Raw genomic sequence first — 16,348 nt, 5'->3', positions numbered from 1 at the left:
CAAACAGGCCAAAGGTAATTTCCCATAATCTCCTTTGCTCACCTAGACTGACCTTCTCTATAAAAGCACAGGCTGAGAAAAGTGAGGGATCGAGAGGGAATAAGATGTAGCGATAGGACGGTGTCAGCAAAAGGCTTGAACCAGTTTTGCCCACGTTGGGGTTTCATGGGGATTTTTGGTATTTGGGGACTTTTTGTACATCCTAATAACAAATACTACACTCTCCCTCATTTACAGCCAGCTTGTTTCAAATTTCCTCAAGAGCACTTACCAATTCCACACAATAAACTTGAGTGATATCTGCGGAGAGACACTCCCTCATCTCTGACGGATGAAGAAAAGGTCACAACGTTAGTCTTTGTGTTGTTTTAATGGAGTGAATGGCTGTGTGCCAGAGACTTGTGTTGCCTTAGGAGCCTAGGTTAAGTAATGCTGCAGCTCGAGTAATATCTCTGCTACGCCGCCGGCGTTCGAGCGTTGGCAGGCTAGAATGGCATTATGCATTAAAACAGGAGAAAATGGATGGAGGATTCATTTTGGAGAATTTACAAACCTCTTTTTGTACCAGTGTGCTGGGGTTTTGTTCACTGAGAAGCATTCTGGGATATCTTCCAACATTTGCTTGCAGATTAGAAGACGATTTGAATGTGTTTTATGACATTGTTTTATTTTTATTCCTCTTCTCATCTGTAAATTATCAGCTCCCAGAACAAGGGCTGGTGACAGCTCCAACAGGTTTGATGGGTGGGATGGGACGGACCGCTTGGGTTGTGAGGCTGGGATTCGCAGAAGATGAAACATAAATGAAAGAGTGCATTTAACAACTGCAATGCAGTTAAGCTAGGTGTTCTCAAACCTTAATCTATGATTTTCTGCACTGCAAGTGTTTAATGTCACAGTGTTTTTTTCTTGGTTGTGGTGGCTGCATCCATGGGGTTATTATTGTTTACCTAAAGCTAAAAGGCATTTCTTTTTATTACTTGAAATAAAAAAATAAAAAAATAAATTAAAAAAAAAATGTTTATAACTGCAACTTAATAAAAGTGTATACATATATTTAAAAAATAAAAAGGGGACAAACAAACAAACAAAATTTCTAAAAATGTAACTGAAATTAAATGACATTAAATGAAAACAGAAAATATAAAACCTGATTCAAAATATTAACAAAACTGTTTTTTTTATATTAGTTTTTTTGTTTGTTGTTTGTTTTAGCTTTGAAAAGTTCAATTGTCAAATGGTTGTTCATATTATTCATATTTGTATTTCATTCATTCATGTCATGTTTGTACTTTTGTTTATTTTGATTTTAAAAGTTCAGACGGGTTTATTTATTTAAAAAAAAAAAACTAATAATAGTATATAAATTATTCTAAAAACTCTCAGAAAAAAATACAAACGTATTAGTACTAATTGGATCCTTTCAGAAGGTACTAATATGTACACATTAAAGATACTGATATGCACCCGTAAGGAATAAATAAGGTACAAATTTTTTTTTTTTTTTTGTGTGAAATAACTGGAGTGATCTGGTTTTGTTGCATCAGAACACTCACTTGTAGTTGCAGATTGGGACTATAATGACTTTCCTTTTTGAACCTTTTGATGTCACCAAACCTCTCTTGACTAAAGTGCTAATGAGTTTTTCCTAATAAATATTGTAATTTTATGTGCAACCTGAGGAAAAGATCAGCATATGTTTGTTTTGGATGCTGATCCCTGGCATGGGATGCTCGTGTACCCATCAGGCATCATAACTGCAGTAGCTTGACCAACCAGACTATGGTTTCACTAGAAAAAAATTAAAAATAAAATATATATATTTGTAATCTCTTTTGACGTAGGCCACTTAGTAACCGATAAAACCCTAGCAACACACAGGAATGCCATTTTGCATTGTGATTGGCAGTTTTGCACGGCAGATACTGTCTGTAAAAACCCAGTAAAAAAAGTTCAGTTGTTGTGGACGTTCTCTCTGGGTATTTTTGGAACCGTACAAGATATGCTGGTCTGTCCCTTGTGCATTCAGCAGCCTTTGCCCTGCTCTCGCTGTGACAGGTGACAGTGGTCAACCTCACTTGCCCTGCATGTTAATTTTGTCGCCTGCAGTCACTCGTCTAATGTTATAACCGCCCACGGACAGCTTATCCTGAGCCTGTCACCCAACACTCTTCACATGCAGTCATCATCATTTCTTTGTGTGTTTATTTTGGGTTCTTTATTATCATGAGGGAAATGAAACAAACAAATATTTAAAAAGATTCTGGATGATTTTAGGTCAATAACTGAGAAAACGACGGTTATTTATTGTCTACTCAAAACCACTTTTCACTATAATAATTACAAATCAATATTTTCTCTCTGTTTGCACTTCATAAATTAAAGTAAAAAATGATTCAGTCAGTTATAGGGATGCAAACAGCCCACTGAATTCCTGTTTAGAGCCCGACTCAAACACCCAGCTTGTTTATTCATGAGTCTGTAATCTGTTCTTTAATGGCGTTTGTGTATTGACTGCATGTCACAGTCGGAGCCCTCTATCAGAGGAAGCTGCGGGCTAGAGGGACTTTATTGTTTTCAAGCAAATTTAAAGTAGGATTTGATTGTCTGATAACACTTCCATTTTGTAAAGAGTGATAGTTTCTGCCGTTCCTCCTTGACTGAACATCTCTCAAATCTGACACAAATAAAATCTAACATTCTCAACATATTTGGCCCGTCTGGATGAGTTTCTTTTCTGTGGCTGTCGGGATGTAATCACAGAAGAAGAAAAGCTTTCAACATTGATAAGAAGATTCTGCAGAAAATTCAGCTTTGTCATCACAGGAATAAATTAAATTTTAAATTATATTAAAAAAGAAAACAGAAGAAGCAACTGAACCACAAAGCACCACAGAATCCATGAAATCTTGATTTGATTTTCACTTGATTACCTTGATTTGAATCCATAAAAAAATTATTTATTTTATAATCTTGTTTTATACTATCATTTATTTACTTATTTATTTGTTTATTTATCTGTTATTTACATTATTTTCTGTTATTTATCTGTTATTTAAATTATTTATTTATTTTATATGCAAAATGTATTTATTTATTTATTTATTTATTTATTTTTAATGTGGATTATGTGGATTGCCACTGAACTGGTTCCCGGATTGACTTGTGGATTTAAATTGTATCTATGTTACATAAACTTTAAAAAAAAAAATATGTACCTGAATAATGGACAATGCATAAAAAAATCTAACTAAAAACAATATCATCAAAAAAAAAAAAACAAAAAAAAAAAAAGTATTCTCTATAATGACAACATCATATCTGTTACACTGTGGCACAGTGTTGCTTCTGGGCAGCAAAAACACATTTAAGCAATTCCTCAAAACATACAAATAATTTGTATTTTCTAAATGTAAAAAATATATTTTTGATGGCTGAAAAAAAAACAACAACACATTTTCAGTCTGGAAAAACAGACTATGGTTTATTTTCACCAGTACTTCAAGGATTTTTGTCATTTGAATGCTAGTGTATGGTGTACAGAAACTGACCTTGGCAGAGAAAAGATTTAACTGACAGGACCTCCCACCTGTTTTATTTTAACAAGCCGTGCAGTCACTGCTGCATACGATTGTTTTAAAACAAGATAAATTCAAGAATAAAGGTTAGATATGAGCCTTCAGTGTGTAAATCTGATATTTATTTACGTTTTTGGTAGACATTTTATAATAATATTAAAAACTAAATATATATATATATATATATATATATATATATATATATATATATATTATATATATATATATATATATATATATATATATATATATATAGTATATATAAGAAATTGTAAATTATGTGATGATCACCTAAGTAAGTGATGTTGCAAACAAGTTTTGAAATTATACATGTATTTAAGGAAAACAAATAAATAAATAAATAATAATAATAATAATAATTCATAATATTGCTGTTCTTATAATAGTAATATGATACAAGAAACTGGTGTGTTATGGTAGTAATAATATTCATAACTACAATAATAACTAATTATAATAACATAATAACTACAATAATAATAATGCATCATGTTGCTGTTACAACAATATGATGCAAGAAACGTTGTTTAATAATAGTAACTATTACTATTATTATTATAATTGTTATATATGTTATATATAACAATGACCGCAACAGTAATAATAATAATAATAATAAATTTATAGTTTTTAAACATTGATTTCTGTCATTATATTGGTAAAGCACTGTAACACAGTTGCTTCTGGCTTATTGTTTTTATACGCGCAAATGATGTGCATATGATGTCTGACCCGCATGTTTGTGTGTATGTGTATGTTTTGCCAGGAATCATCAGAACAGCGCTGGCAGACATGGGATCGAGAGGCGAGAGAGGGGGAACATTACTTACTCAGTGGTGATTCAAGCCAAAGACATGGCGGGGCAGGTGGGAGGGCTGTCGGGCTCCACCACAGTCAACATCACACTGACCGACGTCAACGACAACCCACCCAAGTTCCCTCAGAGTGAGTGATGTGAAACCAGTGTGAAAACAAAATAAAGTGGCAACATATTGCTGTAAATGGACAAGACCTAGAGAACAACCTAGTTGATGAACAATTTATTGTGTGTTTATACTGTATGTCAGTTAAGATGCTGCCTTAGAAGGCTGCAAACTTTGAATGCTGGTAGCCAGCTAGTTGATGAACTTCATGATACATCCACCTGCTAGATCAACACCAGCATAAACCAGTCTGCAAATTCATGCTGGTCTTCTACTGAAGGTCTTGTTTTTTTGTTTTGTTTTTTAAGATAAAGCATGATGTTCACTCCTGAACACTACATCCTGACTGAATCTTAAGCGAATTTGTGAGAAATTGAAGGACTTTCTTGATTATTATGCCTTAGATCTTGTCAAAAAGAACCGAAATAGCTTGACCATGCTTTTCTACTATTCTTTATCTGAGGCAAAAACACTCATTACTGTTTGAAGGTGAACCATACAGTATGCTGTTGTATGTTGTAATGCACTTTTTCTCTCTCTCAAAGTAGGTTCTCACGCATTTTCAAGATATTCATTAGAAAAGAGTTTGTTTTCTTAAGGGCTTCTTATGGATACTACATAATTAGATGGAAGAGATGGAAATATACCTTACATATTTTAGATGCAGTCTTGCTATCAGATGACTCATCATATAAATTGTGCATTGCGGCTAAATTTTTTTACCATTAATTAGCATGAAGTGAATAGAGGCAGGACCAGCATGTCATATTGTGTAAGCATCCAATTATGAGACCTTGCATCTTGAGTTTTTGTGGTCTTATTTTTATCCACAGAAACAGAGCAACACAGCAGGGTTCTGGAAATAAAACCATATTAATTTCCTCCCTAGAAAAAAACAGTTATGTTTAAGGATAATGTAGAAGTAATAAGCTCTAAGATTAAGCGATGGAACAGTACTGTATATGCTTCTGTAGGTGCCATAAGTCTTTAAATGAGTCACTCCATCTTAGTTTGTTTCCAAACTCTCTGTGAATAGCTACACTACCCATAATCCTGAAGATAAACCTACCACAGAAGTTGCTGTAACATGGAAATGGAAATGGAAATGGAAATGCATCAAGTATTGCAAATGATGTAATTGAGTCTCCCTAGCCTGTCAAACAACTTGTTTATCTGTATTGAACTGGAATATTCAGAAATATTTATATTTACTGCATCTCCATTTTCATGTAACAACAATGTGAATCTTTAGGATTATGGGTAGTGTAGCTATATTGCGCTCTACTGCATCCAGCTTTTTTTAATCAGGTGGTGTGGGACTGTAAATGTGTCTGATTTTGGTGTCTGGCGGCCGTATTAAAATAGAGCAGCTCAATGTGGCTTGTTCAGAGGCACAGCCAGATAAGAGGCATCATGATAGCTATACTTCAAAAATACCATCCAGCCAATCGAACAAACCACCATGCGGGCTTTTGTCTGTCTGCAGAGAATTACCAGGTGTTTGTCCCAGAGTCAGCACAGGTGGGGAAACCAGTGGGGAAGATCAAAGCCAATGATGAGGACATCGGAATCAATGCAGAGATCAAATACAGCATCCTGAACCCCGAGGGGGCTGGAATGTTCTCCATCTCCAAAGACAAAGATACTAGAGAGGGTGTGATCACGCTGAGAAAGGGTATTGCTGTCATTTCTATTGGTGTTTGCCAAGGCAAGCATTACTGCTATTATTGCTTGTTAGGGTTAGAGGCTTTCCTGAACCCTTAATAATAAGCGCCGTTTCTTCAACTTTTGGTCTTGTGGACTTATAGAAAATCATTTCCTTCAACACTTTGTAACACTAAAAGTGTTAAACAGTGGATATACATGCATCACAGGATATCATGTCATTTCTGTCTGAAAGTAATGGACATTTCCACCACAGTGACATCTCTGCAACTTCAGTTTACAATTGAAATTATAAAAAAAAATAAATAAATGACATTTCCACCAATATATATATATGATATATATATATATATATATATATATATATATATATATATATATATATATATATATATATGTATATATATATATATATATATATATATATATATATATATGTATGTATGTATGTATGTTCAGCAGTGGACATTTTACATACGCACTTAATGCTCATCGAGGCATTTATTTGATCAAAAATACAGTAAAAAGTGTGTAATTATATTACAATTTAAATTAACTATTTTCCATTTGAATAAACTTTAAAATGTAATTTATTTATTTGATACAATGCTGAATTTTTAGCATCATTACGCCAGTCTTCAGTGTCGCATGATCCTTTAGAAATATTCTAATATGCTGATTTGCTGCTCAACAAACCTTTATGATTATTATCAGTGTTGAAAACAGTTGTGATGCTTTATATTTTTGTGGAAACATTTATTTTATTTTATAATTTAATAGTTAGCATTTACATACATATGTAAAGTTTACTAAATGTGCAATTAAATTAAATATTTAATATTTGTATAATATATAATTTAGTGATGGCTCCTTGGAATCAAGGAAACAAGTGTTATACACAATTTTTGATTGCATTGACAATTGTCAAACTGAAACATTTGTGTGGATTTTATAAAAAAAAAAAAAAAAAAAAAAACATTTTTAAAAACTGTAAATATTGACATGGTTTATGGTTATTTTGCTGTTTATGTTTTCAAAGGTTATTTGAGAAAAAAAAAAAATATATATATATATATATATATATATATATATATATATTCAAGCCCGTTTCTCTGTGACCTTAATAACAAAAATAAAAATATCTAAAAAAATAAATAAATAAATAAATAAAAAGTGCCCCCTGGGAAATAAAAGTTCATGTAGTAGAAATACCCAACTATTAAATTTCAGGTCTTAACTTGTCATTTGTTATTTGTGCTGCTGCTGCAGATATGAATGATGTCTCAAATGTTGATGTTTATTGAGGAGAGGTTGCTTTTCTCAGTAATCAAACTTTCACCAGGCTTATGATAAAATGGGCCAGAAAATCCCAGACTTGCACTGGAAGAGGACATGAGTTGTATCTGGAGAGTACAAGATCTTATAAATACAAAAGCTCATGCACAAAACCTCATTAAAACTCTGAATAACCTCTGGATTTTAAAATGTTTTCAGTTTTTCACACTTTTCACTTGAGTGTTGCTTGTAGACCTTCAACAAAAGAACAAAACAGGATGGCATAATTATCCAAGTCAAGATGTTGTCAAAGTAGCCTAATATCAGATATATATAATCTGTTCAGCCAGACTGGGTCAAGCAGGCGTCTGGCAATCTTCGGGGCTCAGATGCTCATTAATGGTTTCTTTTCTGTATTCTGAGCTTCTTCAATTCCCTATTCAGTCCCGGAGGTCAGGAAAGCTGTGAATTCAGTGAATACTGAGTTTTCCAAAAGCCAATCTTGTAAATAAATGCCTGCCAGATCTGTCCGGCGAGACATCGGTGAAGGTCGGGCAGGTTTCATGGTGTTTACAGAAGTGACCCCATCTAGAGAGCGATTTAACTTCTGTGCTCCGGAAGAAAAAGACTGACCTCAATATGATCCCAGCTCTTAACTTTTTGAAGTACTTGAAACCACTAGAAGCCACCAAGAAAGTGGCTAAAACTGAAAGCAAAGTATATGTAATATGTATTTTTGTAACAGTGTTATTTTAGTATCATTGATCTATATTATTTTATATTATTTAAGGTAATGCTTATTTTAAAATATTATGTTTATTTGTAACAGATGTGATTTTAAAGGGGGGTGATAATAGTATATATCCTGTTTTCATTGTAATTTTAAGTACATTTTTGGCATTTTTAAAATATGTCTGTATAATTTAATTAAGTCTTAGTTTATTTAGTTTTAATTATTTTATTCTGCACACTTTAAAATAGGCAAAAAGTAGATGTTTTTTATGTAGCAATTTGTTTTTGTTATTTTTTTTATTTTTTTTTTTGTTTATTTTTTTTTTTTGTTTGTTTGTTTGTTTTTTGTTCTAGTAAATTTTTCTGTTTTCTCTTTTTAGGTACTGAACTATGAGAAGAAGAAGCATTACAGTCTTCACATCGCTGCAGAGAACACGCACCTGGATCCACACTTGTCCTATCTGGGCTCGTTCAAAGACGACGCCACACTCAAGATCACAGTCGGAGATGTGGATGAGCCGCCAGTTTTCTCAATGGATTACTACATTATGGAGGTGTATGAGAACGCCAAGGTTGGAACTGAAGTGGGAGCCGTCACAGCGAGAGACCCAGACAGCAAAAACAGCCCTGTCAGGTTAGAAGACATGATGATTTTTTTTTTTTTTTTACATTTAATTTTAATGTAATAATTTTAATATTACTGTTAGCATGTGTGGCTATTTGTGCAATTCATAGTAAGTCACCTGCAATACACCCACAAAATACAATTTGTACTAGCAAATCACTACAGTTTGTTTAGGTTTTTTCCTAAATTGTGGTGTGTATTCGCAAATGCAGTGCTAAAGCACAATAATCTGACATTATCTGTCTCTCTTCCATGCCCCTCCCATTTCTCACATCTCTTTTTAAAGGTCAAATTTAATAGGATGACATTGAGTTGATATGACATACAAGGATCTTTTACTGCTTTGACTCGCTCTCTCTTTCTCTCTATGGAGGATATTGTTAATTAGAGTAGTTAAGGCACCCCATATTATCATGGTAGTGAAACACTGCTGCCAAAGGCTCAATTACCTCCACACACTCTAATGAAAGAGAGGTGTGAGCAGGCCAGCTCATAAAAACATCATTGCTTTAGTGCTGATATCATGCTGCCTGCCAGAGATGCCGATGGAGAGGATTCAGATTAATTAGAATTCCTGTTTCATCCCACCTGGTAAACACAGCATAACTGATGCGTGTGCTTTCTTTCTTTCTTTCTTTCTTTCTTTCTTTCTTTCTTTCTTTCTTTCTTATTTATTTATTTAATAAAAATATAAAAAATAAATTAAATTAAAAACTATAAAGAAATATGTATATAAAAAATATTCATACATGTTTTATATTTTTATATTATTTAATGCATTACATTTTATATTCACAATATTAATTTTTAATTCCAAAAACATTTTATTGAAAATTTAGAGAGATAGAATTAGATAGAATCATCTATGGAAAAAAACAGTCCGGAAATGGCACAAAGGTTGTTATTAAATTGTTGCACGCTGTGTGCTGTACTTGATTGATCAGTGTTTTAAATGTATATAATTATGCAAATATTCAATATGCATTAACCCTGGGTTTAGAATTGCACAGTGAGAAAATCTTAACTACCCACAATTAATCACTAACCAGAAATAATTCTGGATGATGAAGAGTGTAAAATATTACACCAGTTAATGTATGTTAAGTGTGAAAAGTCCATAAGAATTATATTATATATAAACAAAAGTTAATGAGGAGTCTTAATATGAAAGGCAATGTTGTGCACATCATTGTCTGTAGAACATGGAGAAAATAACATTAGGATGACATGCAAGCAAACAACGGGAATGAAAAATAAAATGTCAGAATGTTCCTTTCAATAGCAGTAAAAGGCATGAAGTGTAAAATCCTCATTGTTATTTCTCTCTCATGTCTCATGCAGTCAAGGACGGTGCACATTTTCTTGTGGTAATGAGATATGACCTGTATGGTTTATTAGCATCTCTGGTGGTTTGAGGACGTGTTTTCAAGCCATCTTTAAATGAACCTTCACAGTTCGTGCGTGACGGAGAGGCCGTAACTCTCACCGTCATGCAAATGCTGCGAATCTCATTGGTTGATGTGAGTGAGTAAGTTATTCAGTTTCAGATTTTTTATTTTTTTTTTACATCAGTATTTATCACTGCTCTAAATAAATAAATAAAATACTTAAGAGAAAACAAGAAAAGACTCATACATGCCCCCTGGCCTTTTTTTTTTTTTTGCATTTCTGTTCCCAGATTTTAATATGCACTTCCCATAAAAAAAAAAAAAAAAAAAAAAAAAAACACATTTCATTCCCATAGAAGAATTTATACTGCATCATGTCCATTAGCATAACAATAAAATGGCATAGAAGTTTGAGAATCATCATTAGCGTTATGGAAAAATAAGCAAGGTCACTGTTATCTCCTTAGTTTTGTTCCTAACTGTTATAATGATGCATCTGATCATTATCATATTTCATGTAAAGCATTTGTCTCATGAGACGTTGCAGGGAAAATGGTTTTTAAAGGCATATTCTTCACAATAGACACCCTGGTGTTGCATGAACAGGATTTCGGGATGAGCTTTTGTGTTTTGCTGAGAAGATTTTTGTGTTTCCTGTATTTCTACCTAGTAAGCATGACGAAAACTACTAAAAACAGAAATAATTTTTAGAGTACTTATGCCATTTTTCAGCAAGTAGAGGGATTTTGGATGGTGTATTGATATAGTTTTAATCTATTACTTATTATTATTATTATTATTATTATTATTTGCTTATTTCTCTCATCAAAATATATGGCCACTTTTGAACTGCCGTTAATTGGGAAATGTTTTTTTGGCATCTACTAGCTAACCCAACCATGCTAACCAGTAAACCTTGACCCCCACGAAACCAAAACAGCAGAACCACAACTAAACTCTTATGGTTACACATAATGTTAACACTAATTTTGCCTGCCTTGCACACTCTAGTATTTATTTTAGAAAATGCAAATGTGGTTAAATTTCACATAAATATTTGGAAAGAGAATCTGACTGTCCTTCTTTTGAGCATCTTTACCAAGCATTTCACTTGAGAATTTGTTATTTATGTCCAACTAATGCTTCTCCACTGCAGTTTTTCTCCTTGCACTTTTCTCCTGTAGTTTTTTCTTTGCTTTTCTTTTCTTTTCTATTCTTTCTTTTTATAATCTTCAGGTTGTGTCAGTTCTGTTATCTAAAGCTGTGATTCACTGTTGTTTCACCTGGAATATATACAGTATAAATCTGTGCATAAAGCCAAACGCACTCATAAATCTCACTGAAAATGACCTGTTTGCTGTCTGCTCATTTAGGGAAATCATATGAACAAAATAACCTTAAATAGTTTCAAGGCAATGTTAATGCTCAATGCAGTGCACATTTTGTAACGTAATTCAAGCTCAGTTATTTAGAAACTGTAAAAAGTACTCTTTAGTTTTTAGTGCATTCTTCTTTAGTATAAATGAACCCCCTATTATGTTCTTTCTTTACTTTTCATCTTTCCATGAAGTCACAGTGTTTTTCATATTATTAATTCCACTCTGTATTTCTACAGTAATCTGTCATCAAGCTGGGTGGCATAATGTTATGCCATGTGACGTTAGAAATGGTGTCTAGATTTGAGTGTTATAAAATTTGAAGCTGTTTTTGCTATCAAATTATTATGTTTAATTATTATCTTTATTTGTTAATTATTATTATTAATTTGTCTCATTTGTTTATTCTGCTTTTTACTTAGTAAAAAAGATGCCATTTAAACAGATATTTAAAATATATCATCTTTATGTTATTATTAATTTTTTGTTGTTGTTGTTGTTGTTGTTGTTAATTTGGAGATTCGTTGTGAAAATATTTGATAACTCACAAAAAAATATATGAATAATCTTGATTAATTAGAACAATTTTAAATTCATTTTTATTAAATCCATTTTATAATGTAATATAATTCATATACTGTACATAATATATTTGTAATTTTATATATGCATATATATATATATATATATATATATATATATATATATATATATATATATATATATATATATATATAATATATATTTTTTTATATAATCTGTAAAAAAAAAATTAACTATATGAGTATATGTACAATTACTCACTGTGGTATAAGCTTTTGGACAATATAATAAAAAAGAATTGATATAAAATAAAAAATATGTCCCTTTAGGCTGAGCTTTGTAATATCGAGTAGTCCTGCCATAAGTCTCACTGTAGCACGACTCAGTCATGTATAGAAATACAAGCTTTTGGGTAATCATGCACATCCCAGTTGTCTTTGCTAATAATGCCACCATTATGATATAGAGGGGTGAAAGACGGAAAGGCTCATGCAGTATTCATGCTCTCTCTTCTATATTTAGGTATTTCATCGAGCGGAGAGAAGACAAAGAGGTGTATTTCGATATTGAATCCATCAGCGGAGTCATTAGAACTACTCAGCTCCTGGACCGCGAGGACACACCCTGGCACAACATCACTGTCATGGCAACAGAGGAAGGTGGGTACCAGAAAGCATGCTGGTTGAGCTTCGCCACTTTAATAACTCGCAAATTAGTCTGCAAAGACATTCTCGACAATAAACGCCTTGTGCATTCATGAGAAACGGACTGCCGTTCCCTTTCTCTCTTTGAAAATCGCTCGCCCTCCCGCTGCTGTGAAATCAACTCTGCAGGCCTGTTAATAGTCAAAGATCTAACCTCTAAGCACATGAGGAATAGTTAGCTCAGAATTGAACATCGTGGTTATTTACTCACCCATCATGTTGTTCTAAACCTGTATGACTTATTTTCTTCTGTGGAAAGAGAAAAATGAAGACTGCTGGTTGTTGTCAAGGTTTTTTTTTTTTTTTCTTTTTTTTTTTCATGCAATTAAAATGAATGGGGCCAAAAGCTTTCAAGCTTCAAAATGGATCCAGAAGCACTGTAAAATGCCTTTGTAAAAGTGATCAAAATGGCTTGTGTGCTGTGTTCTGCAGCTATGCAGTCTGAATGTAGTTGTAGATGTTGTTCACCTATAAAATCCCCCTCCAGTGAGCTGTTAATTGCTGTATCCAGATCATTGATTTAGTTGAATTTGAGAACCAGTTCAGTCTGATTTATGATTGAATCTTTCAAATGTAATTTTTGGACCAAATTCTTTGAAAGATCCAATCACAGATTGGACATTGACACTCTTTTGAACATGGTAGATGTGAAGATTTAAAGCCCCTCATTGGTCAAAATAATATTTTAATGTTGCTAACATGTCTAGCTGGTGTTTATAATACGCCTGAAGACAAACCATGTGCATTCATCAGTCAACACCATTTTTACTATTAACTTAGTGTTTTCCTTGAACAAACTCCTAATTTGCTGTTTATTAATAGTTAGTCAGGTAGTTGTTAAGTTTAGGTATGAGGTAGGATTACGTGATCTAAAATATGGTCATGCAGAATAAGACATTAATATGTGCTTTATTAGTACTATTACAGTAAACAGCCAATATGCTAGTAACATGCATGCTAATAAGCAGCTATTTAATAGTGAGAACTGGTCTTTAAAATAAAGTGCTACCATTATATCAATTACCGTTACATGTCTGATAGTGTAGAGAGTGATACATAAAATGCATTACCATTCTGATACAGTATGTGGACTAATAGACGACTTTGTATAATTCGCTCTTCCTCTTCATCATCAATCAGTTTCTGGTTCAAACATTATTGGCTGAATTAATCCAATATTGGCACTTGCCATTGTGTAGCATTTTCTACACTGCACAATGGCAATGGGCTGGATGTGGGGATGGATTTGCATATTCATGTGTCCGCATATACTAAATGAGGTCAGGGTGTAGAGTTATACTGAAGACATTTTACAATACCTCTATAAGATTAGCGAACTATTTCCAGGAATTATGGCATACATACTTATAATATTGTATCCATATTAACAGTAGTGTATTTGTTTTATTGTAAAATAAATTATGCCTGCCTTGGTCATCATGTGCATTTTCCCTCTGAAATTAAATAAAAAAATGAAGAATATAAAACGTAAATAAATAAATAAATAACTTTCACTAGAAAAAAATGTAAATATGTAATTTGGTTATTAAAGATGAGTTTTAAGTGATTAATTTAGTGACTGCAGGAAGGCTTTATTACCTTACTGTGTGTTCCTCAAAGCTAATCATATGATTTCAGAAGATGTGCAATAAAGCTCACAACTTTTATTCTATTACAATGCCTTTATGCCCTTTTTGATGCTCTCTAACTGAATGAAAAATAGCGATTAGCACAATCTTCAAAGAGTCACCTTTTGTGTTACGCAGGAGCAGGTAAAACCGGTTTGGAACAAAATGAGGTTGAGGAAATGACAGCAGAACTGAACTTTTTTGAGTGAAATACCCCTTTAACAAACCCACTCATGCAAAAGAACAAAAACAGGGAAAGATTGGGAGTATATAATCTCCCAGATGATAAAAATCACAGGCCGTAATGTAAATGGAGTCACATGACTCTTCTGCTGCAGATTTTATCAGAGTAATTACCCTTACACCCAGCATCAATGACACACATTCAGTCTTCTATATGATAATCATATTCCACATTTATCCAGCATGCGAATGAAAAATCACACATTGCTTTAATATCTCACTTATTTTCCCTAGACAGCAATGACATCAAATGGAGACTTGGCAAAAGTCTGCTGCTCAGAGATATACATTCATACAGCCTCAGAAGAGATCTTAACTCTTTCAAACTGTGCTCAGATCTGTGTTCTTCAACATTTCTCATTCAATTCATTGTATTTGGCCAATACTTCAGCTTACTGTGCTTTCAAGGTATATTTTATGACCACATTATCTGAGATATGTAACACTGTTACACTCTTACTTTTTATGAACTATTGCCTCATTTGTATATTTTTATTTTTATAAACCAGAGATAAAATTGATAATTACAAAGCAACATTTCTAAGAATCACAATCAAATCTGAGGTATGGAAGTGCAATAAAATATTCCTCTGTGTAAACACAAAACAAACATCCCAAAGGATAAATAAGCAAAATGACAGCACACTAAATCACATTTCTGATGTTGTTTTGAAGTGTTTGTGTTTAACATTGTTGTATGCAATCAAAGATACATTGAAGGGAGTGTGTTTTTTTTTTTAACTAATGGTGTGTTTGTTGCCATGGAGATGGTTTGCCGTTAAAGGCTTCATTCTGAGAAATGTTCGTTTCTGGTCCAGCTGTGGGTGTGAATTCATGTTAGAGTGCTCATTAGTGAGGATGACAAGGGAGCGGAACTCACTTGGCCTGTACGCTTATAAGACGTCTCAGTAATTATGCACACTTTTATTGCATTTAACATTTAATGTGCCATTGACAGATATCGTGCTATTTTATTAGCTACTTCTAGTGGTGCATAAACATTCTGTATTATAAAATTGATAGATCTGGCTGTTTTTTGCTAGATCTTAGACAGCCTATGCTCAGCTCAGTTGTTTTGGTTCAAAATTTCTTAAAGAAAAATACCAAACCAGCTCTTCAGATGAATCACAACATTACAACCTTTCATTTGAAGTAAAAAAAAAAGTACATACTGTATGGTAATGATCCACGGTCAGAGTCACAACCACAAAAAAAAATAAAAAATACATAAAAAAATAAACAACGACAAAGCTTACACACAGCATTAAAGTTACATAAAATATAATGTGATGAGATTTTGCTATCAGCCAAAACTATTTGCTCTGGAATAAATAATAGATTAATGAGACCAAAGACTGCCCATTAGATTTACCCAAAACAAATTATATCTTATTTTTAACCTTAAAATTACACATAGATGAGAGATTCATATGAAGAGAAGGGAGTAACAGAAACACAGCAAATAAGAGATAAATATTGGTTGAAATGAATACTGAAAAGCAGTAAACAAAAAGATTAAGTTGGGTAACAAAAAACAAATACTGCAGCAAAGAAAGACAGAATGTTTAAGAAAATCTCTTTTTATTATATTTTAGTGCTAATTTGAATTTACTGGAATAAAATATCCATCCATCCAAGTTTTTGTCA

At 32.8% G+C, this 16,348-nt stretch overlaps 1 protein-coding gene across 1 annotated transcript in view; it reads left to right on the top strand.

Moving 5' to 3' along the window:
• Positions 1 to 16,348, top strand: part of LOC109073908 (cadherin-18) — a 66,568-nt gene that overhangs the window by 28,535 nt on the left and 21,685 nt on the right. Inside the window, 5 exon segments of the mRNA XM_042768065.1 lie at positions 4,366 to 4,395; positions 4,398 to 4,544; positions 6,009 to 6,197; positions 8,576 to 8,828; positions 12,649 to 12,785. Coding sequence (XP_042623999.1) covers positions 4,366 to 4,395; positions 4,398 to 4,544; positions 6,009 to 6,197; positions 8,576 to 8,828; positions 12,649 to 12,785 — 756 coding nt within the window.

This window comes from Cyprinus carpio, chromosome A12, assembly GCF_018340385.1.
Source record: "Cyprinus carpio isolate SPL01 chromosome A12, ASM1834038v1, whole genome shotgun sequence".
In the NCBI taxonomy this organism is placed as follows: Eukaryota; Metazoa; Chordata; class Actinopteri; order Cypriniformes; family Cyprinidae; genus Cyprinus; species Cyprinus carpio.
The sequence above is the reverse complement of the archived record's forward strand: the minus strand, read 5'-3'. Positions and strand labels throughout refer to the sequence as shown.